This window comes from Protopterus annectens, chromosome 1.part2 (assembly GCF_019279795.1).
Source record: "Protopterus annectens isolate FY-2018-M chromosome 1.part2, PAN1.0, whole genome shotgun sequence".
In the NCBI taxonomy this organism is placed as follows: domain Eukaryota; kingdom Metazoa; phylum Chordata; order Ceratodontiformes; family Protopteridae; genus Protopterus; species Protopterus annectens.
The window spans coordinates 1,151,584,647-1,151,604,432 of NC_056727.1; the positions used below are offsets into that span (position 1 = coordinate 1,151,584,647).

General features: G+C 38.6%; 1 protein-coding gene across 1 annotated transcript in view; it reads right to left on the bottom strand.

Annotated features, from left to right (window-relative positions):
• LOC122792268 (protein THEMIS2-like) overlaps positions 1 to 19,786 on the bottom strand; it is a 655,074-nt gene that overhangs the window by 173,912 nt on the left and 461,376 nt on the right. Inside the window, exon 3 of the mRNA XM_044060021.1 lies at positions 2,016 to 2,423. Within this exon, the coding sequence (XP_043915956.1) occupies positions 2,016 to 2,423 (408 nt within the window). The remainder of the gene's footprint in view (positions 1 to 2,015; positions 2,424 to 19,786) is intronic.

Sequence of the window (19,786 nt, forward strand, 5' to 3'; positions counted from 1 at the left end):
CTGATTCATAGGTGTGTAGGTACAATTTGGGTATTTCCATAATATCCTATATTCCTTTAATGGCAATATTAAGGCTGTCATTATCATGTCATTACTAATAATTTAACTGTCTATAATGGTAGGCATGGTAAAAAATCTTATAAGATTTATATTAGCTAATATTTTACTTTATTCTTCATTTGACTGTCATGTTTTCATTAACTGTCATACCATTACAAATTTATGTATGTTCATTTACTGTTATATGTATATACATTTACTATTCTATCTGTGTACATTTATTTTTTGATTAACCATCATATCATTACTAGTGTATGTACGTATGTACATTTATTATGTAAATGTTGTATAACTGCTTTCCACTCGTTCTGTAAAATGGAGCATTTCTCCCTGGGCCTCCACTGAAAATGGGACTTGTGCCTAGTTGGATTTCCCCAGTAAATAAAAGCCAAAAATAAATAAAAATACAACACAGGTTGCTCAATAATGTCTTTAATTGCTCAACAGCTGATCTTCTAGAATTCTTAATTACTTCTGATGGTTCTTCTTTCGGCTTGTCCCGGTTAGGGGTCGCCACAACGGAACTCCGGTCCGCTAATGATTGGCAGTAGATTTTTTTATGGGTGCCGAGGTGCCAGCTCAATGCCCAACCTTCAACGAAGGCACACCCATTCTACGCATGTCTTTCAAATGCCACTCGACCATGGGGGGGGGGGGCATGCAGACTCCACACAGAAGGCGCTCCAGCTGAGAATCGAATGAGAGAACCTCTTGCTGTGAGGCAACAACGCTACCACTCCACCACCACGGCTCTTAATTACTTCTGATGGTACAATAGTAAAAAATATCTGTGGCTATTTGACATAATGGCCTTAGGAAAATTTTGAAACAAATGTTTGGTGAGCCTGGAGCCAGAGATCTAAACAGGGGTGCAATGACTTAGCAATGCATAGGGGAGGGGAAGAGGGTTCCCACATGTGCAAGCCAGGATAACTGTATCTTATGGTACTACTTTAAGGTGCAAGGAAGGGAGGCATATGGATGAATGTCCTGGTATGTTTGTAGCAACATGCATTATGTCCACAAGTATAAATGAACATTGAGCAGCTGGGAGATCTATGTCTATGGAATTATCCTAGACCCACCATGTCTATAAAAGTATTTATTTCTAAGATGAATAGTAGAAGGCCTGTGAGCCAAAAATATTTAAAAAATATTTGCACTGAACACTTTTCTTATTGTACATGTAATAGTGGTTAAATTGTGCTTTAAAATGCAGACATAATAGGATATTAAAGTAGTATTCTACAAAAAGAAGCAATGAAATCTGAAAATTAAAAAGCTTTTTAAAGTATTGGAGTTGGCTATTTCAGAATGTAAAGTAAATAACTTGCCTCCCTATGTAGCCAAAGCCTTGTTAAAAATAAACTGATTTAACCTTGCACTTAATATTGATTGTTTACTTACACCCAGCTCCTCTGGGGATGGTAAATTCCATGTCATAGTTTCTTCTCTTAGTTTAGTTACACAGACTTACCACTGCATGAAAATAAAACACCATGTGGCCAAGTCTCAAACCCAGTATTACTGAGTCTTTGCAGTTTTAATAGATTTCAACCAGCTCCTCAGTCAGAAAATGCTGTTTACTTTTGGTTTTGAACTTTAGGATTTGCATTGCTTATCACACATATAGAATGATTTTGTGTGTGTGTGTGTGTGTGTGTGTGTGTGTGTGTGTGTGTGTGTGTGTGTGTGTGTGTGTGTGTGTGTGTGTGTGTGTGTGTATTTTAGGAATATTCCATTAAACAACAGACATAAGGGACATAAAGCAATAATGGATGGGATGCTAGTCCATTGTAGAACATCAAGACTCACACAGTACACATAAATTGTTTTCACTGTATGCTGTCACACTGCATGCCTTGTGATTCTTAATTGATAGTGTACTCAAATATTGAGATGTATGTTTTTTCTCACATTTAATGCTAAACACGATATGCTAAAGAATAACTTACATTGCATTACTGCATGTATTTCGAATACTGGTGTGAGCAGCAGGGTCTTCAACTGATCGACCAGTTTCACCTTCTTAGTGCGTAACACTTTTGAATGCACGATTTCTTGCAGAGTGTATAGTCTTTCGTCTTCTACTTCATAAAACTCTGCCTTGTAGCTAAACGGAATGCTGATACAGACATTCTCTCCAGCAATATTAACTGCACAGCCTGCAAATCTTTGGCCTTCTATGACATGTACAGTTTGAAAATGTAAGGGTGTTCCTGGCCTAATTGTTATTTTATGGATAATCAAGACATTATTACTGATGAAGCAGAATTTGTTCTGAAAATCATCACCGGCAAGTTCACAAACAAGTTCTTCTATTGTTGGATATGGCAATGTCTCTGGAACACATTGCAGGTAACCTGTAGAGTGTAGAAAATAAATGATTAGCTGTTACCTTTCGGACTAATGTGTTTTTTTGCATAAACTAAGTTATCTGTTTATACACATGAAGTTTAATGTGTATTTCACAATTCACTCACAAGTATTTAAATTCTGAGTGTCCAATTACTGAATGATGCAAAACATCTAGACCATACACTTTGGAACATATGCCAAGTATCCTGGAACTTCATAAATTATATTTTATTTATTCACTGATTTATTATTCACTAACAAGGTAAATGAACTGACCTGCAAACACTATTCAGCTATAACCAGAGCAGGGCATAAGATAAAAATCAAAATAAAGGCAAACGCACCTATGGACTATTATTTGCAGCACTTAAAAACATAAAGGCCAGGAGTCATAGACAAAGGTACAGCATGCTGTACAGGTGAGTCAAGTTGTACTGCTCTGCCATTTAGTGATTCATAGTTACACATATTCATTCAAGTGTAAAATGTCATTAAGTAGAAAGATGTATATGACTATGAATTGCTCAGTGGACCAGTTTTGCACTACTCAGTCAAGTACCTTAAAAACTGCACTATTAAGTAACACAGGTCCTACCAAACCACACAAAGACACACACTTCTTCTGTTACACATAGACATATAGCCTTGCCGTACATATACTGTAGCTGCAGACAATGGCACACGTGCACACACACACACACACACACACACACACACACACACACACACACACACACACATGCACACACACGCACACATGCACACACAAATAAGACATTCAAAGCATCCCAACCTCAGGAGTTATCAGAGAGGGACAGTTAAGTACAGCAGATCCAGTAAGCACTGCAATACACAGCTACCCCTCCAGTAACACAGCCCTCACATAGGCACACAAATGTACACTCAGTGCAGAAGTTTTTGCACTTAATCACACCACACACACAAACACACATACACACACACATACACACACACACACACACACACACACACACACACACACACACATGCCCACAAATACACAGAGACTCACCTACACACTCAACAAACACACATCCAGCACTTAAACTCTCTATATCTACAGCCTGGCCATTCATACCAGAAAAGGTCACTTCAGGCAGTGATTACAAACTACATAAAGACACCCTCATACATGCACTTACAATAAGCATTCATGCACAGAGAAACCCATGCACTCTTCCTCTGACCCCACACACATACACATAAAAAACCTACACTCACACACACTCCTGTACATGAATACTATTGCACTTACCTCTATCAGCAGTCTGTACAGGGAGAAGCTGCATCACTTTTCTTGGGCAGATTCCCTCTGACTGAAATGTATGGATGAGCATTTAGATTCTGCACTGTTCTTGAGGGTAACTTGTGCAGTATAAAGTCTATGACTTCTATGCTATGTAAGTTTCTTAACTGAGCAGCACACTAGTCTGCTGCTTATGGACCTCATTAACATAGGCTCCACCCCCAACTACCTCATTTACACGAGGCTCCTAAAACCCTTGCTTACTCATAGTTGTGCTACTAGGTAGCTGGCTATCAGGACAAGCTTGTCTAGTATATGTGTCTTTGCTTATTTGGCAGTCTGTCTATGAATCACACCCATATGGCTATCAAAACATATACAACTGATTTATTTAGTATAAAGCATGTTGCCATTTGATATGACAGATGACATGGAAAGAAAAATGGACAGAAAACAAATGTGAGTAGAAAAAGGTAACTTTAACTACTGTCCTAACAAGTATATAAGAACTATAATAGGATTAAATAAAAGTTGTTGAATGACCTATATATTAATGATAATTCTGAAGATTGCATAATAAGCATAAAGCACTTTTATGATTCTAGAATGATGCAGTGTGGTTCTCTAATACTAAGTGCAGATACTGAATTCCTGTCTGGATTATATACAATCACTCTGGAAAGGTTACCAAAATTGGGGGAGGGACAGGAAGAGAAAATAACTTTTAGACACAATAATATTATTAATATCTATAGAGGTTATAACATTTATAACTAAACAGATATGTAGACATAGTAGATTCATTGGTGTAACAAATTATTTACGAGAAAACTAAACTTTACATTATGATTCAAGACAAAAACAACACTGCACAAACAGTGAATAATCAAGCTGCTATATCCCTTAAATGAAAGAGTTAATTTAATGCCCCCCTTTACCCCCGTTATTAATATATATGAAAAAGCAGTGATGGAAGACATCTATAAGATGTGTTATGGTAATATGAATTTTTATTCACATCTTACCAGAGATGAAATAACTATTTAAACAACTTAGGATGGATAACAAAATATGCATTATGAAACTGGATAAAGGGGGTGGGATTGTTATTTGTAGTGTGGAAAACTATTATAATGTGCAAGAAATTTTGTTTAATGAAGATTGTGATGACGCTCCACCTCAGGGCCAGTAATCAAGAAACTTCAATCCTCACCACTGGCACCTGTGTGGAATGTTCCCTGGGAGGATAAGAGGTACACACACAGTATCTCCAGATGCAGCTCTCTGCATCAAGCACAGTTAAGCAGAATTTCCCTTAAGAGCATACAGGGACCACAGTCAGTATGGGGCTGGTTCCTCTCTCTTTCTCCAGATCCCCGATAAGACTACCCACTGACAAAGCTATAAAGTTGAGTCCTTAGCCAGGGTTCCAAGCCAAGTCCTCCAACACTTCCATTGTCTGACCAATGCATTGTGTCCCTGCCCAAGTAGCTGATACACATACTCTTTGAGATTTGATTTGCAGACACACACACAAACACACACACACACACACACACACACACACACACACACACACACACACACGCATGCAGAATATAAACGTCAGACTCTCCACGTTTTAAAATAGATGCAAAACGATTTATTAAAAGGATAAAGTGAGCGCTTTCGCGTATCTCCAGATACGCTTCTTCAGACAATATACAACTTAATGAAACTAAGATTTATATAGCAAGAGATAATTCATTATTCAATTAATTAATTAATCAATTCTGCAATTTATATATTTAAGCTTCCTTGGAAATTTAAAGAGATATTCAAAACACACAGTAAAAACACATTCAAGATGAGATATTAACACTCGAATAAACTTGCTTCATATATATATTCATAATATGCTGTTGTGATGAACAGTTAATAATTAATTAATACTTATATTTCACTAATAAATTTCAAAAGACAAACAAAATACAAGGATAAGAATAAAAGTACAATAAATACATTCAAATTGAACTGAACTTGATATAGGTTCAACTAGTGTACCATATTAAGGATGATCAAAATTCTATTAAAACATAAAAAATGGAATAAAGCATAAACAGTATACTTATTCTAAATATAATTGTTATAAAACCTGTAATAATAAATAGTACTAGATATAAAATATCAGCCTACAACCTAGGTGGTCTTAAAACCTAAACACAATGAATGCCATGGATAAAATTCTAATATTTATATGTGTATAACAATAAATACAAATGTGAAAAAATATATATATGTATATGAAAAAACTTATAACTAAGGACCTCAGGTATGATAGTCAATAGATCACAAAAAATTTTCTAATTCATTTGTAAATTCATAGATATCAGAAATATTGGTGATGAATATGTAAATAATTTAAATATAAATATTAAGCATTAATAAATATAGATAAATATGTGAAATTTAAAACTGTATTAAAATACTATGTTTAATGGGATATTAAAAACAGAATAGGCTGGTACTATAAAAAATATAAACAAAAAATGAAAAATAACTATCTGCGTGTATTAAGAAAAGACCTTATGCTAACATAATTGTTTAGACCTGGAAAATAGTGACCTTTGAGCCTAAAAATCCATTTCAGTTCATTTAATTCTATTAAATTCATGTAATCACCACCTCTGTCATTTTCTTTTACTATTTGTAGTATCCTAAACACGAAAGAATGTGATGGGTTAGACATGATATGCTTTGCAAGAGCATTTAATTCATTTTTATTTTTAATGTCGTACTGATGATTGTAAATTCTACTTTTCAATTTTCTTTTCGTAAGGCCTACATAAAATGCAGGACAATATTCACAATTAGCTAAATATATTAGGCCTGAGGTATCACAAGTAGCTCTAAATCTTGGTTTAAACACATAAGGAAATTCTGGATGTACAAATTCTTGTGTTTTAGTAATATATTTACAATAGTTGCAATGTTGACAAGGGTAGGTACCCAGAGGATAACTTAGATTAAGTTGAATTTTACCGTTAAAGTCAGTTCTATCACATAATATGCTCTTCAAATTTTTATTATTCCTATATGTTATGTAAGGAGTTTTACCCACCAACTTTGATGTAGATTCATCTGTCAGTAGAGTCTTCCAATTATTAATCAATATTTTCTTAATATTCTGGAAGTCATTGGAATAAGTTGTTACAAAAGCTATCCTCTCTTGGTTATTGTAGACATCTTTTCTAAGGAAGCATGTCGAAGAGCTTTTATTCTGTAGGTCAGTAGCTACTGTATTATCTATATGTAAAGCAGTATTCATGACATTCAGTACTAATTTCTGTTCATAGCCTCTATCTAAAAACATTTTCATCATATTTTCTGCCTCTTTTAATAAATCATGTTTATCAGTACAGAGTCTCTTCAATCTAATGAATTGACTCTTTAGGATGCCCTTGAAAATGTGTCGTGGATGCATACTATTGTATTCCAAAATTGTATTTCTCCAACATTTTTTCCTATATAATGTTGAAAACAGCCTCCCATTTCTAATGTCTAAACTAACATCAAGAAAATTCACAGATATATATGATGCTTCAACAGTAAACTTCAAAAAATGAGTTGTAGTTTCTAAGTAGTCTTTAAATGACATAAATTCTTCAAGGGAACCATCCCATACAATTAGAATATCGTCACAAAGGGGATCCAATGTCTGTCTGCCTGGGATGACATGCTGGACAAGCCACGCTGCTTCGCAAGGGACGGCTTGCACCTGTCACCCCTGGGCTTCCGGATATTGGCAAAGGCTCTTGCCACCCCCATAGTGCCTTTTTTAGGCAAGGCTCAAATTCTAAACCTACCACCCTAGAACACCAAAAAGGAAAAAACTAAGGGTAATGCTGCTCAATGCCAGAAGTCTCAATCTCAAGATGCACGCACTCGAGGCCCTTCTCAATATGGAGAACATCGATGTCTGTGCTGTGACAGAAACCTGGTTCAAGGCTCCTGAGAGCACCCCAGCACTAACAGGTTTCACCTCATATCATGCATTCCGGCCCCAAAATCCGGACAACACCAAGAAAGGAGGGGGGGTCTCCATATTCATAAAGGACACCCACACCTCAAGGTTGGTGGCAACGCACGATGCATCGGAGACCATCCAGGTGCAATTAACCATAGGCAAGACTGCTCTGCAATTTGTAGCATGTTACAGGCCACCCTCTCAAACTCAGGAACCTCACATGGCCTTCCTGAAAACATTGGAGGGATAAATGTATCTCCAAACACCATCATACTAGGTGACTTCAACTACCCTAATATAGACTGGGAACACGACTCAAGCCCGAACACTCTAACCCAAAGATTCCTGGAGTTCATAAACTCAAATGCCATGGAACAACTAGTCACCATCCCCACAAGAGGTGAAAACATACTTGATCTCATCATCACGAACATGGGATCAAAATGTTCAACACCGAAGTATACCCCTCACTGGTGAGATCAGATCATAAACTAATCTCGCTGGAGGTCCTCATCCCGCCCCACCTGAAACAAAAAGACCACAGTGAAAAACTTCTCAAAAGCCGATTTCACACTTCTAAAAACTAGTGTGGTCTCCTTTAAGGCCCCTGAGCCAGTGGTAAACATTACTCAAACCGCTGAATCACTTACAAATGCCTTCTACCAGCACCTACAGGACTGCATGGATCAGGCAATCCCAAACAAAACTAAGACTCTCTGTACCAAAGGCAAGCGTCCAGTCTGGTGGACCCCAGCCATAAACAAGCTCTACAACAAAAGGAGGAAGCTACTACAAGATAGAGCAAAATCCTTGAAAGGTAAGACACCTTTGATCATTATAAGTAAAAACTAAGAGCTCTCATAAAATCATCCAAGGCAAATTTTGAGAGAAAAATCGCCAAGGACTCTAAAGACAATCATAAGGCCTTCTTTAGCTATGTTAGAAACCTAGGAGGAAACTCCCAGATATGCTCAGAATTAGTTCAAAATGATGTGAAAATTACTGAACCTACACACATTGCTAACATACTGGCTGACAGGTTCAGTGCAAACTTCTCCCCCCCCCCAAAAGGAGAGATATCTATTCCAGAGGATTGTAGCCCCCCAAACATCTCCAACGCCCAGGTGAGAACTGCCCTCACTAAGGCAAAAAACACAGCATCCATGGGACCAGATGGTGTCCCCGGCTGTGTGCTTCATGAACTCAACGAGGAATTAAACCCACAGTTAGGACAGCTGTTTAATCTTAGCCTCACCTCAGGATACGTACCCAAGGAGTGGCACACGGCGACTGTGGTCCCACTTCATAAGGGCGGTGCCTCCACAGACCCTGGAAATTACCACCCCATGAGCTTGACGAGCCTTATCTGCAAAGCCATGGAGAGGATCATAATGGAACTCATAAATAAAGACATAGGGAACTTGCAGACTTTGGATCCAACCCAGTTTGGCTTTGTCAAAGGCAGATCCTGCCTCTTAAACTTGGTTGACTTTTTCGAGACAGTCACCAAGGCCATTGATGAGGGAAAGGCAGTCCATACAGCCTACCTCGACCTGGCAAAGGCCTTCGACACAATACCCCACTCAGGTATCATCGAAAAACTCATCAGCTTGAATGTAAACCCATACATCACAAGATGGGTTGCAAACTGGCTAAGCGACAGAACCCACAGGGTCAGAGTTGCTGGAGCCATGTCAGACTCAAAGCCTGTCACAAGTGGTGTCCCACAGGGCTCAGTCCTGGGTCCACTCTTGTTCGGCATCTACTTTTCTGAAGTACAAGCAAACACAGGAGGGTTATGGCTGACAAAGTTTGCAGATGACTGCAAACTGGGCCATAGTCGAAAACACATCTGACACAGATATCCTCCAGAAGGGCCTCACAGAAATGGATAACTGGTGCCAGAGCCATGGCCTGAAGTTAAACGCCAAAAATGCATAGTCATACCCTTCGGGAAAAACAAGGTTACCCCTAGCTACCATATAGGTGGCAATCCACTGAGCACAGAAAAAGTCATCAGGGATCTGGGGACCCAAGTTGACAGTAGCCTTCGTTTGACACTCATGTTGCTAAAGTAGTTAGGAAAACCTTCTATATCGCCCACCTGATCATGAAGGGATTCACATCTAGATCAAGGGAGGTCATCGTCCCCTGTACTCATCACTCATTAGACCTATGATTGAGTACAATGCCCGTTCGAATGTATCTGACCAGACACCTGATGCAGCTTGAAAGGCCCCAAAAGTTCCTCACCAAAAGGATAAAGGGTCTCAAAAATATGTCTTATGCTGCCCGACTGAAAGAACTCCAGCTCTATTCAGTCTCATACCGCTTGCTCAGAGGTGACCTGTGCCTGACATATAAGGCCATGTCAAACCCAGATTTGATGAATATGCTTCACCTCAAAAAATCTAGATCCCTCAGAACCACAAGGGCGGGAGACTTAAACCTTGACACGGTTATAAATAGAAGGTGCTGGAGGGACAGATTCATCACCCAGAGACTCCCTATGCTGTGGAACAAAATCCCGGTACATGTGAGGCAGAGCACCTCGCTGGCCTTGTTCAAGAGGAATCTTGACCAATGGATGGGAGATCGCAGATATACCCCAGGGATTACTTCAGTGTCACTGCTTGACAGAGGCACAGAAAAATGATAGGCATAGTTTTTATTCAAACTAAAGGGGTGGCGAAAGCCACATAACTATGGGCTAGGCTTATAAATGCCCTTGGGCAGATAGCCTAGTATGAACCTATGAACCTATGAACCTATGAACAAAATGTCTGTACACTAATATCTTAGAAAATAAGTTATGCTGAAACATGTATTCTGTTTCCCAGTGATGCATAAATAAATTGGCATATGTGTTTGCACAGGGGGTGCCCATAGCCACGCCTGAGGTCTGTAGGTATAGGTCCCCCTGAATGCAAACACATTGTTTTCTAGAACCAATTCTAACAAATGGCAAATCAAAATTGCCTTATTTCCATTAATAGTAGGCACATGCTGCAATAATTCTCTCACAGCTTGAATTCCATCATCATTGGGAATTGAAGTGAAAAGGCTTTGTACATCCATTGTAATTAGCAAATGTTTATCTTTTATAAACCTAAAATCAAGTGATTGTAAATAATCCAGGAGTTGGTATGTATCTTTGAGGATTGTAGGAATTGCTTCAACTAAAGGCCTCAAAGTATTCTCTAAATATATAGATATATTTTCAGTCATCCATTTGGCACCAGATACAATTGGGCGCATGGGTGGTGGCATAATACCCTTATGTATCTTGGGTAATCCTTTAATAATAGGAACTACTGGTGTATCATTAGAGAAAAATTCGTACAGGCTCTTAGGAATCTGAAAACACATCAATAAATCATAAAGATCATCCTTAATAAACTTAATTATTTTGTCTAATTTTGTTTGATTAATTAGTGAGTATGTATTGTCATCATTAAGCATTTCTTGCATTAAAGCTTCATATTCTAAAGTGTTAAATAAAGCTATACCCCCCTTTATCTCTTTATCTACTGGTCTAAAAGTTAAAGTAAAGTCATTGCTGAGACTATATAGTGAATTCATGCTGTCGCTTGACATGTTGAAAAATGCACATTTCTTTTTCTTACTATAAAAATAGTGATAAAGTTCTGATTCACAAAGCTTGACAAATAAATCAACATGATGTGGCATAGGTGGCACAAACGAGCTTTTCTTTTTATAAACAGGAAAATTTTCTGCAGTGTTTTTTGCTAGTTTTAAATCTTGTGAAAAATACAACTTTAAAGCTATAGAGCGAGCAAAAAAACGTAAGTCAATTAAGATGTCCGATAGTTTGCTCCCTTGCGATGGTACAAAAGACAAACCTCTATTTAATAAATCAATGTCATTATTATTCAGCTCATACCTAGACATGTTGAAATAAAGCGGTGCTACTACTTCTGTCTTCTTCATTGATGTGTGCTTGCTTTGCCCGAATATTTCCTTTTTCTGTTTTCCCAGCTGTTCTGTCTTTCTCTCATGAACGACTGTTTTCTGATCGGTAAGGGTAAAAAAGCTGCATTATCTTGTGGTTGGTGCTTACTTATAGCTCCTAAAGGTCTTTGTAGAGTTTTAGCAGCTTTGTTTGCCTCTTAGTTGGGGAGCGGAGTAGAAGCTAGAGAGGCACTGGTGGTTAAAGCAAATGTCTCTGGAGGTGTAGTAAAAGTTTCAGGTAAAGCGTCATTTTGAACAACCGATGACGAATCCAGCGTAGTTAAGCCAATAGGAACTGACGCTATCAGTGTATTGTCCAGTGGCGCTGAATTTTGAGCGTGGTTTTCCCTTCGTTGGTGAATCTCCGTTCTCCTGGGCCAAACAAAGACCCCTCCTGTCGAGAAGTCCCTGAAATCACGCTGGAGTTTCTTAGATTTGGTTTGTTGCAGTTTCGTAGCATAAGCATTCACTTGACAGTATACACTTTCCAGCCTTCTAAGACAGAAGTCAGCTGAAAAATTGTCTCTTATTTCAGTATTTAAATCAGTAACTTTAGACAACAGCTCTTTTTCTAAAGGATTGAAATAATCAATTAATAATTGTATGTATTTGTAACTGGCTTCTATGTTTATATCTTGCCATTTCTTAAGCAATATTGGATGAGTATCGCCGTATGTAGGCATACAGAGAATACGCATTCCCCGTGGTATAAGCTTGTAATGTAGGCACGCTTCCAAATGTTTGCGTTGCCATATCATCCGTTGTAGCTTATATAGATCGTTTTCCAATGTCTTTACTTTAAGGTTAAAATGTTCTAAGTTGTCAATTTTAGCATCAGTCAAGGTCGGAACTGGAATGTTCAAATCCAGGGCCAATAAAGGATTAGACTTACTAGTAGTAATGGCAGTCCATTGTTCTTCTTTAGACAGTTTCCTCGGTTCTGGATTATAATCCAGTTCGACATCTGAATTCGCCATAATGTGTGTTGTAGAGATCCCAAAAAAAATGTAGCAAAGCAGCAACAGTTTTATAAAAAAACAGACGGATCTCGACAACTAAAGAGTCTTTTGTTAGAAAAAACAAGAACAAATGCAGAATATAAACGTCAGACTCTCCACGTTTTAAAATAGATGCAAAACGATTTATTAAAAGGATAAAGTGAGCGCTTTCGCGTATCTCCAGATACGCTTCTTCAGACAATATACAACTTAATGAAACTAAGATTTATATAGCAAGAGATAATTCATTATTCAATTAATTAATTAATCAATTCTGCAATTTATATATTTAAGCTTCCTTGGAAATTTAAAGAGATATTCAAAACACACAGTAAAAACACATTCAAGATGAGATATTAACACTCTAATAAACTTGCTTCATATATATATTCATAATATGCTGTTGTGATGAACAGTTAATAATTAATTAATACTTATATTTCACTAATAAACACACACACACACACAAACACACGCACACACACACACACCTGGGAAAGGCTGGCACAGGTTTATTAGCTATGAACCCTCTTGCCTAGACTATAAAGGTAGTTAGCACTGCCACCAGAACCTCTCTCCAGCTACTTTAAGGCCCTTAACAAAGGGTGTCCAGTTTTACTGATTGAAATTAATATTAATACACAGAGTGAGACTATTACGAGTGGCCCACACAGTGTCACCAAATAAATATGCAAATGCTCTCAAAACTGAAATAGCTCTGCAAAGATCAGCCACAATGAAATGATTATATATATAAAATAATAAATAATAAAAGAACAAGACAATACCAAATATCTATTCACTGTGACATCAGAGTTCAAAATTGCAGGAAATATTTAAAATAACATTGAAGGACAGACACAGACAAAGAAAAACAGCAGCAGGAGCTGTGGGCAGCAGCACACACTCTACATGCTTTGGGCATCTACTATGGTGCGCAGTATCCTCAAGATTGCAGAACACAGATCACAGAGTGCACACCATGGCATGGCTAGCCACTCGATGGTGTAAAATATGGCTCTAGGTGATTTGGTCATGTTGATTAATCTTGCCAAAAATGGACATGGGTAGCTACCAGTGATAAGTGGTTTGAGGACCCGGCCTACTCTGACCCACACCAGGGACCCTTGGCTGATGGTAGGAGGGTTATATGTGTCCCTATTGGCCAGTGTGTGCCCACCATAAAAGCCCAGCAGCCCTAGGCTAATAAGCTACTGGCTGGCCAGTGTCTAGTTGCCCAGCCTGGGTTACCTGGGATAGCTCTGTTAAGCGAAAGCTGGATATAAAACCAACCTGCCAAACATGAACTGAGAATTGCTACACTTAATGTAGGTTTTCTGACAGGATGCAGCTTGGAAGTGGATGACATGATGATACGGAGAAGGCTGGACATCCTATGTATCCAAGAGATGAGATGGAAGGGCAGTGCACCAAAGCCAATTGGCTTGGGATCCAGACTCTACTACTCAGGAGAGGAACAGGCTAGAAATGGTGTAGGAATTGTGATGAGAGAGAGGCTTCAGAAGGCAGTGAGGGATATCATCAGAATTAATGATAGACTCATGGCAATCAGATTCCAGTGTAATGATTGGGCAGTATTCATAATCTCACCTTATGCCCCACAGCAGAGTTGTGATAGTGAGGAAAAAAGTGTATTCAGACAGCAGTTGCAGGATCTACTAGATAAAGCAGGACAACATGAATCGGTGTTGATAATGGGTGACTTGAATGCAAATATCAGGGTAGACAGAAAAGGATAAGAGGACTGCCTCAATCTACATGGGTGGGGCAACACAAATAAAGAAGAAGAAGCCATTCTAGACTTCTGTCTGGCAAATGGCTTGATAGTAGCCAACACATTGTTCAGAAAGAGAGACAGTCACAAGATCACATACAAGAGTAACCAACATGCAACTCAGGTAGACTTCCTCCTAGTAAGGAAAAGGTATTGGGTTAGAATCCATGATTGCAAAGTCATCCCCAGTGAAACAGTTGGCCCATAGCATAAACCACTAGTTGTCACAATCAGCTGCAGGCAGTGGTCAGAGAAGGCTCTAAGGTCAACAGCTGAAGGCCTGGAAGTTGACTGGAGAGAGTACAGCGGTTCAAGGAATTACTCAGGGCTCTAGCACCCCAAGAAGAGGAGGAAATAGGTGGAGTTGAAGAAGAGTGGCAGCGCCTAAAAACGGCATGTGTTAGGACTACAGAAAATATATGTGGCTGAGCCAGGTATGGAAATAAGGTACATAAGGAAAGCTGGTGGTGGAATGCAGAAGTCCAGGAAGTCATCAAAAGTAAGAAGGATTGCAGGAAGAAGTGGGAGATAAAAAAGACTGACCAGGCTAGGAAGGACTACTGGTTGGCTAACAAAGAAGCTAAGAAAGAAGTTGCAATAGCAAAGAGGTACTCTGCCAGCTTCTGTAAAGTGACTCAGTAAGTGGCACAAAGAAACTATATCAGGTTGCAAGGCAAAGACAGAAAGATAATGAAGATAGTCAGACACCCTTCATAAGGGATGCCAGCAACAACCTACTCACCAGTCCACAGGACATCAAAGGCAGATGGAAGGAGCATTTTCAGCAGCTTCTGAATGACGAAAACCCCACAGAAACTGTACTGCCCCATAAACAGCCTACAATGAGAGAAGAGAAGGAGCCCATCTTATAAGAAGTAAGAACAGCAGTAAGGAAGATGAAGTTAGGGAAAGCAGCAGGCTCAGATGAGGACACAGCAGATATGATAAAGATGCTGGGTGAGATAAGGGAGAAATGGCTCCTGAGGGTACTAATAGTAGTGTGTAGAGAAAGGCATATCCCAGATAACTGGAAAATAAGCTTACTCATGCCAGTGTACAAGAACAAAGGGGACATCCACAACTGTGGGCAGTACAGAGGCATCAAACTCCTACCACATTGCATGAAAGTTCTGGAGAGGGTGATTGATAAATAGATACGCAGTGTAGTAGAACATAAGATGGGAGATGAGAAGTTTGGATGCAGATCAGGATGCAGTACAATTGACCAGATGTTTGCATTGAGACATATACTTGAGAAGAAGCTAGAGAGAGAGAGAGTCCAACTGGGCATTCCTAGACTTGGAGAAAGCATATGACAATGTACCAAGAAAGCTGATCTGGGCAATATTCTGGTGGTTTGAAGTCTCAGAAACATTGGTAGAATAAGTGCAGGCTATGTACAAGAACCCAGTGACTCAAGTACAAACAGTGTTCAGCCTCGCAGAGGGGTTCCCAGTCAGAGTGGGTGTACACCAGGGTTCAGCTCTGAGCCCACTGCTGTTCATACTGGCGATGGACTACATTAGCAAACAGATTGGAGGGGACAGATCAACAAAGCTGCTGTATGCAGATGATGTGGCAGTACAGGCAGACTCTGAGCTAGAACTTTAGCAAAGGATAGGAGAATGGAATGCAAGTCTGAAGACACATGGGATGAAACTAAGCACAGATAAGATGGTGGTAATGGCAACAAATTGGGGAAATCAGAAGAAGCTGAGACTAGAGATAGAAGGGAAGATAGTGTAACAGATAAACAACATCAGGTATCTGGGAGGGGGTGGTTGAGGAAGAGGGTAGTCTGAATGAAGAGGTCAAAGATAGAATCAGAGGGGCTGCAGCCAAATGACATAGAGTATCAGGTGTAGTCTATAACAGAAGAATGCCAAAGAAGCTAAAAAGTAGGGTGTACAAGACAGTGGTCTGACCAGTACTACTGTATGGTACAGAAACTTGGGCAGTAAAGACAGAGCAGTTGAGGAAGTTAGAGGTGATAGAAATGAGGTGCCTGAGAAGGGTGGTAGGATGCACACAGTGGGACAGATGAAGAAATGAGGACATAAGAGCAGAAGCCAAGGTAACTCCAATTGCAGAAAAGATCAAAGAGAATAGATTACGATGGTTTGGTCACATGTAAAGAAAAGCAGAAGACAATCTGGTGAGGAAAATTTGGGACAGACAAGAAGACAGTAAGAGGAAGCAAGGACTTCCTGCAAAGAGGTGGATGAATTGTGTGAAAGAAGATCTGCGACAGTCAGGCATGAGTGATGAAGAAGGCAGGAGTGTGGCACTGAATCGAGAGAGTTGGTGACAGTTAACATGATACACCAACCCCATATAGAAAAAATGGGGAAAAGGGGGGCTGATGATGATGATGATGATGATGATGATGATGATGATGATGATGAATACTTAAACTAAGCTTCACTATATTCCTGACTGAATCTAAGAGAATTACTATTCCCTACTTACTTAATAGAGCAAGGTAGGTGATGTGGTGAATGGCCCTTCTTGTTGTCAGGCCCAAGACCAAATACAGAATGTGCAGTCTCACTAAGAGACTTCTCAAAATAATATCTAAATGTTACTTCTGGGATAGCTTGCAAAGTGATATCACTTCTGGTCATCTGACTTCTAGTTCCCATGCAGACCACCATTGCTGGAAACTGGCAAGTTTTAGCACCTACCTGTAAAATACACACAAGGGCTTTTGCTCAGATCTGTGGCAGATGCTGGAAGTCATAAAACAATTTCATACCGCCACTCTTCCAGAGTAGTAATTAGTTCACCCCAAAGACAATACAGAAAGCTTCCTAGTACATATTTTGTATCTCTGGCTGCATTGATACCTGTGAGATAGTATCTTGATGGCCTAGCCCATAAAGTGATTTAATTTCAGATATAATAAAGTTTGCTGGATTGAGGCTAACCTCCTGTCTTCCAGTTTCCTCTGTTAAAACATATACATTTAAAATTGATCTACACATGACATACAGTTCTAATAAATTTGTAACATGAGCATCTTGTATAACTCAGTTTGATATTCACAAATGACATATAATTATTTACAAAATTCCAGCTATCTGTGCTGGCAGTACCCTCTATCTTCACAAAGATACATATACTCACATTTCAAAAATCAAATTAACATTGCTTATACCATTCTCATTTGGAAGAATATGTATTGAACCAGCAGACTGATTCAGAGACTTATGAATTCTTGGTAAACTCCAAACAGATCATTCCTGCAACTTTTGGAATCCTGAAAATTCACAAGGATGTTAGGAATGCACCTTTTAGACCAATAGTCTCTGTAGGAGGTTCAAAGACTCATCCTGTAACAGTGTTACTCAATAAATGGTAAAACTTGACAGAAAATACATCACACTTAATCAAAGATTCATGGGAATTTGTAGGGCAGCTGAAAATTTTAATTCAGCACAAAGATCTTTTGTTTGTGATGATAAATGTCAGAAATATTTTTTTTTTGTGATCCCTAAAGTTGAAGGATTTGAAATATTTGAAGAAACCTTATTTATATCTTCCTCTCTATCCCATGACAAAGTAATGTTGTCTACTGAATTTATGGTCATGATTTTGTATTCTATGAAAGAGAGTTCTTCCAACAGATTAGGGGTGTAGCCATGGGTGCAGCATGCACCCCTGGATTCACAAATTTGGTCTTATTGGGATGGGAAAGTAAATATGTTTCCAATAGTGTGATTTCTAAGAACATCCATTTGTACTTATGTTTCTTGAATGATATTTTTTATTTTTTGGAAAGTGCCAGTGAAGAAGTTGCTATCTTTTGTGATTATTTAAACACCGCCACCACCAGCTATTTCAGCTTTACTTTTGATTGTAAGAAAGACAAGATAAACTACTTGGATATACTCTTTCACTGGTTTTAAGTCCAACATTTACAGGAAAAACACCTTTGGCAGCTCCTACTTACATTTCTCAAGTAGTCACCCCCTTTTACAGAAGAAAAGTTTAGTCAAGGGGCAAGCAATCAGAGTGGCCAGAATTACCTCCCAACATGAAAAAGTTTGGGAAGAACTGGTGAAACTAAAAAGTATGTTTTCTGTCTGTGGCTATCCTAGGAATATAGTTGATTTAATTATTGAGGAAGTCTATAAAGAATGGGGAGGTAAATACAAGCCATTGCTAGGCATAGGTCTGAATAAAGTAGCAAAGGCTAATGAAATAGTTTTTTTTTTTATGACAAAGCATATATTATTCAGTATAACCGCTACACTAAAGAGATAAAAAATATCATAAAAAAGAAATGGAACATTTTTAAAGAGAACTTAAATATATATAAAGTATTAGGTACTGAACCAACATTTATCACAAAAACTGCCCCTAACATTAAGAGACTAAGAATAAAGTAACTGTTAATAGTGGTTGCACCAAGGGTGCTTACACTTGTGGCTATTGCAACCAATGTTCATTTATTACTAAAGTGCCAGAGCTTATTTTGGACAAAATATTACAAATTAAAGTTGTGTTTCAAAAAGGGAACTGTATGACTTGTAGAACAGTTTGTTTGGCAAAATGTGAAACCTGTGCATGCTTTTGCATTGGCAAAACAGAATGTGCACTTAAAACTTCCATATATGAATATTTGTATGATACTGCTAACAAAAAAGAGCACGGCGCACTATATAAACATTCTATTGAATGTACTGGTTTTAAGAGGTTTACCTTTGGTATATTAGAACAAGTACAATTAAACCCTAAGGGGGAGATTGAAAAACGTGATTGAATAATAAGGAACTCCAGTGGCAGCTCACGCTAGCAGCCACACTTCCACCGGGAATAAATTAGCATGTATCTACTGCACTGCTTTTAAATATGAGGGCTACCAAGATATAAAGATATAAAATGTAATAATTTTATTCCAGCAATTGATATGTGTATGTTTTCCTACAGTGTGGAATTTTAATCAAAGTTTTTATGATGTGTTTTACATCTCAACTCTTTAATACTTTTACAATGTTTAACAATTTTAGCAAAGGTATTCTGTTGGAATGAGCACTTTAATGATAGTTTATTGACTGTTCATAGGTTCATAGGTTGGTACTAGGCTATCAGCCCTAGGGCCTATGCAAGCCTAGCCATAACATTTCTCTGGATATTTCTTCCCACAATATTTTCTTCTCTGGACCCCTGTCTAGCATCCAATCATCAAGGTTCCTTTTGAAGAGGGCCAGTGAGGTGCTCTGCTTGACATGTATGGGCAGTCTATTCCAGAGTATGGGGAGTCTCTGGGTCAGGAACCTATCCCTCCAGCATGTTTTGTTCATTGTGATGACAAGGTTTAGATCCCT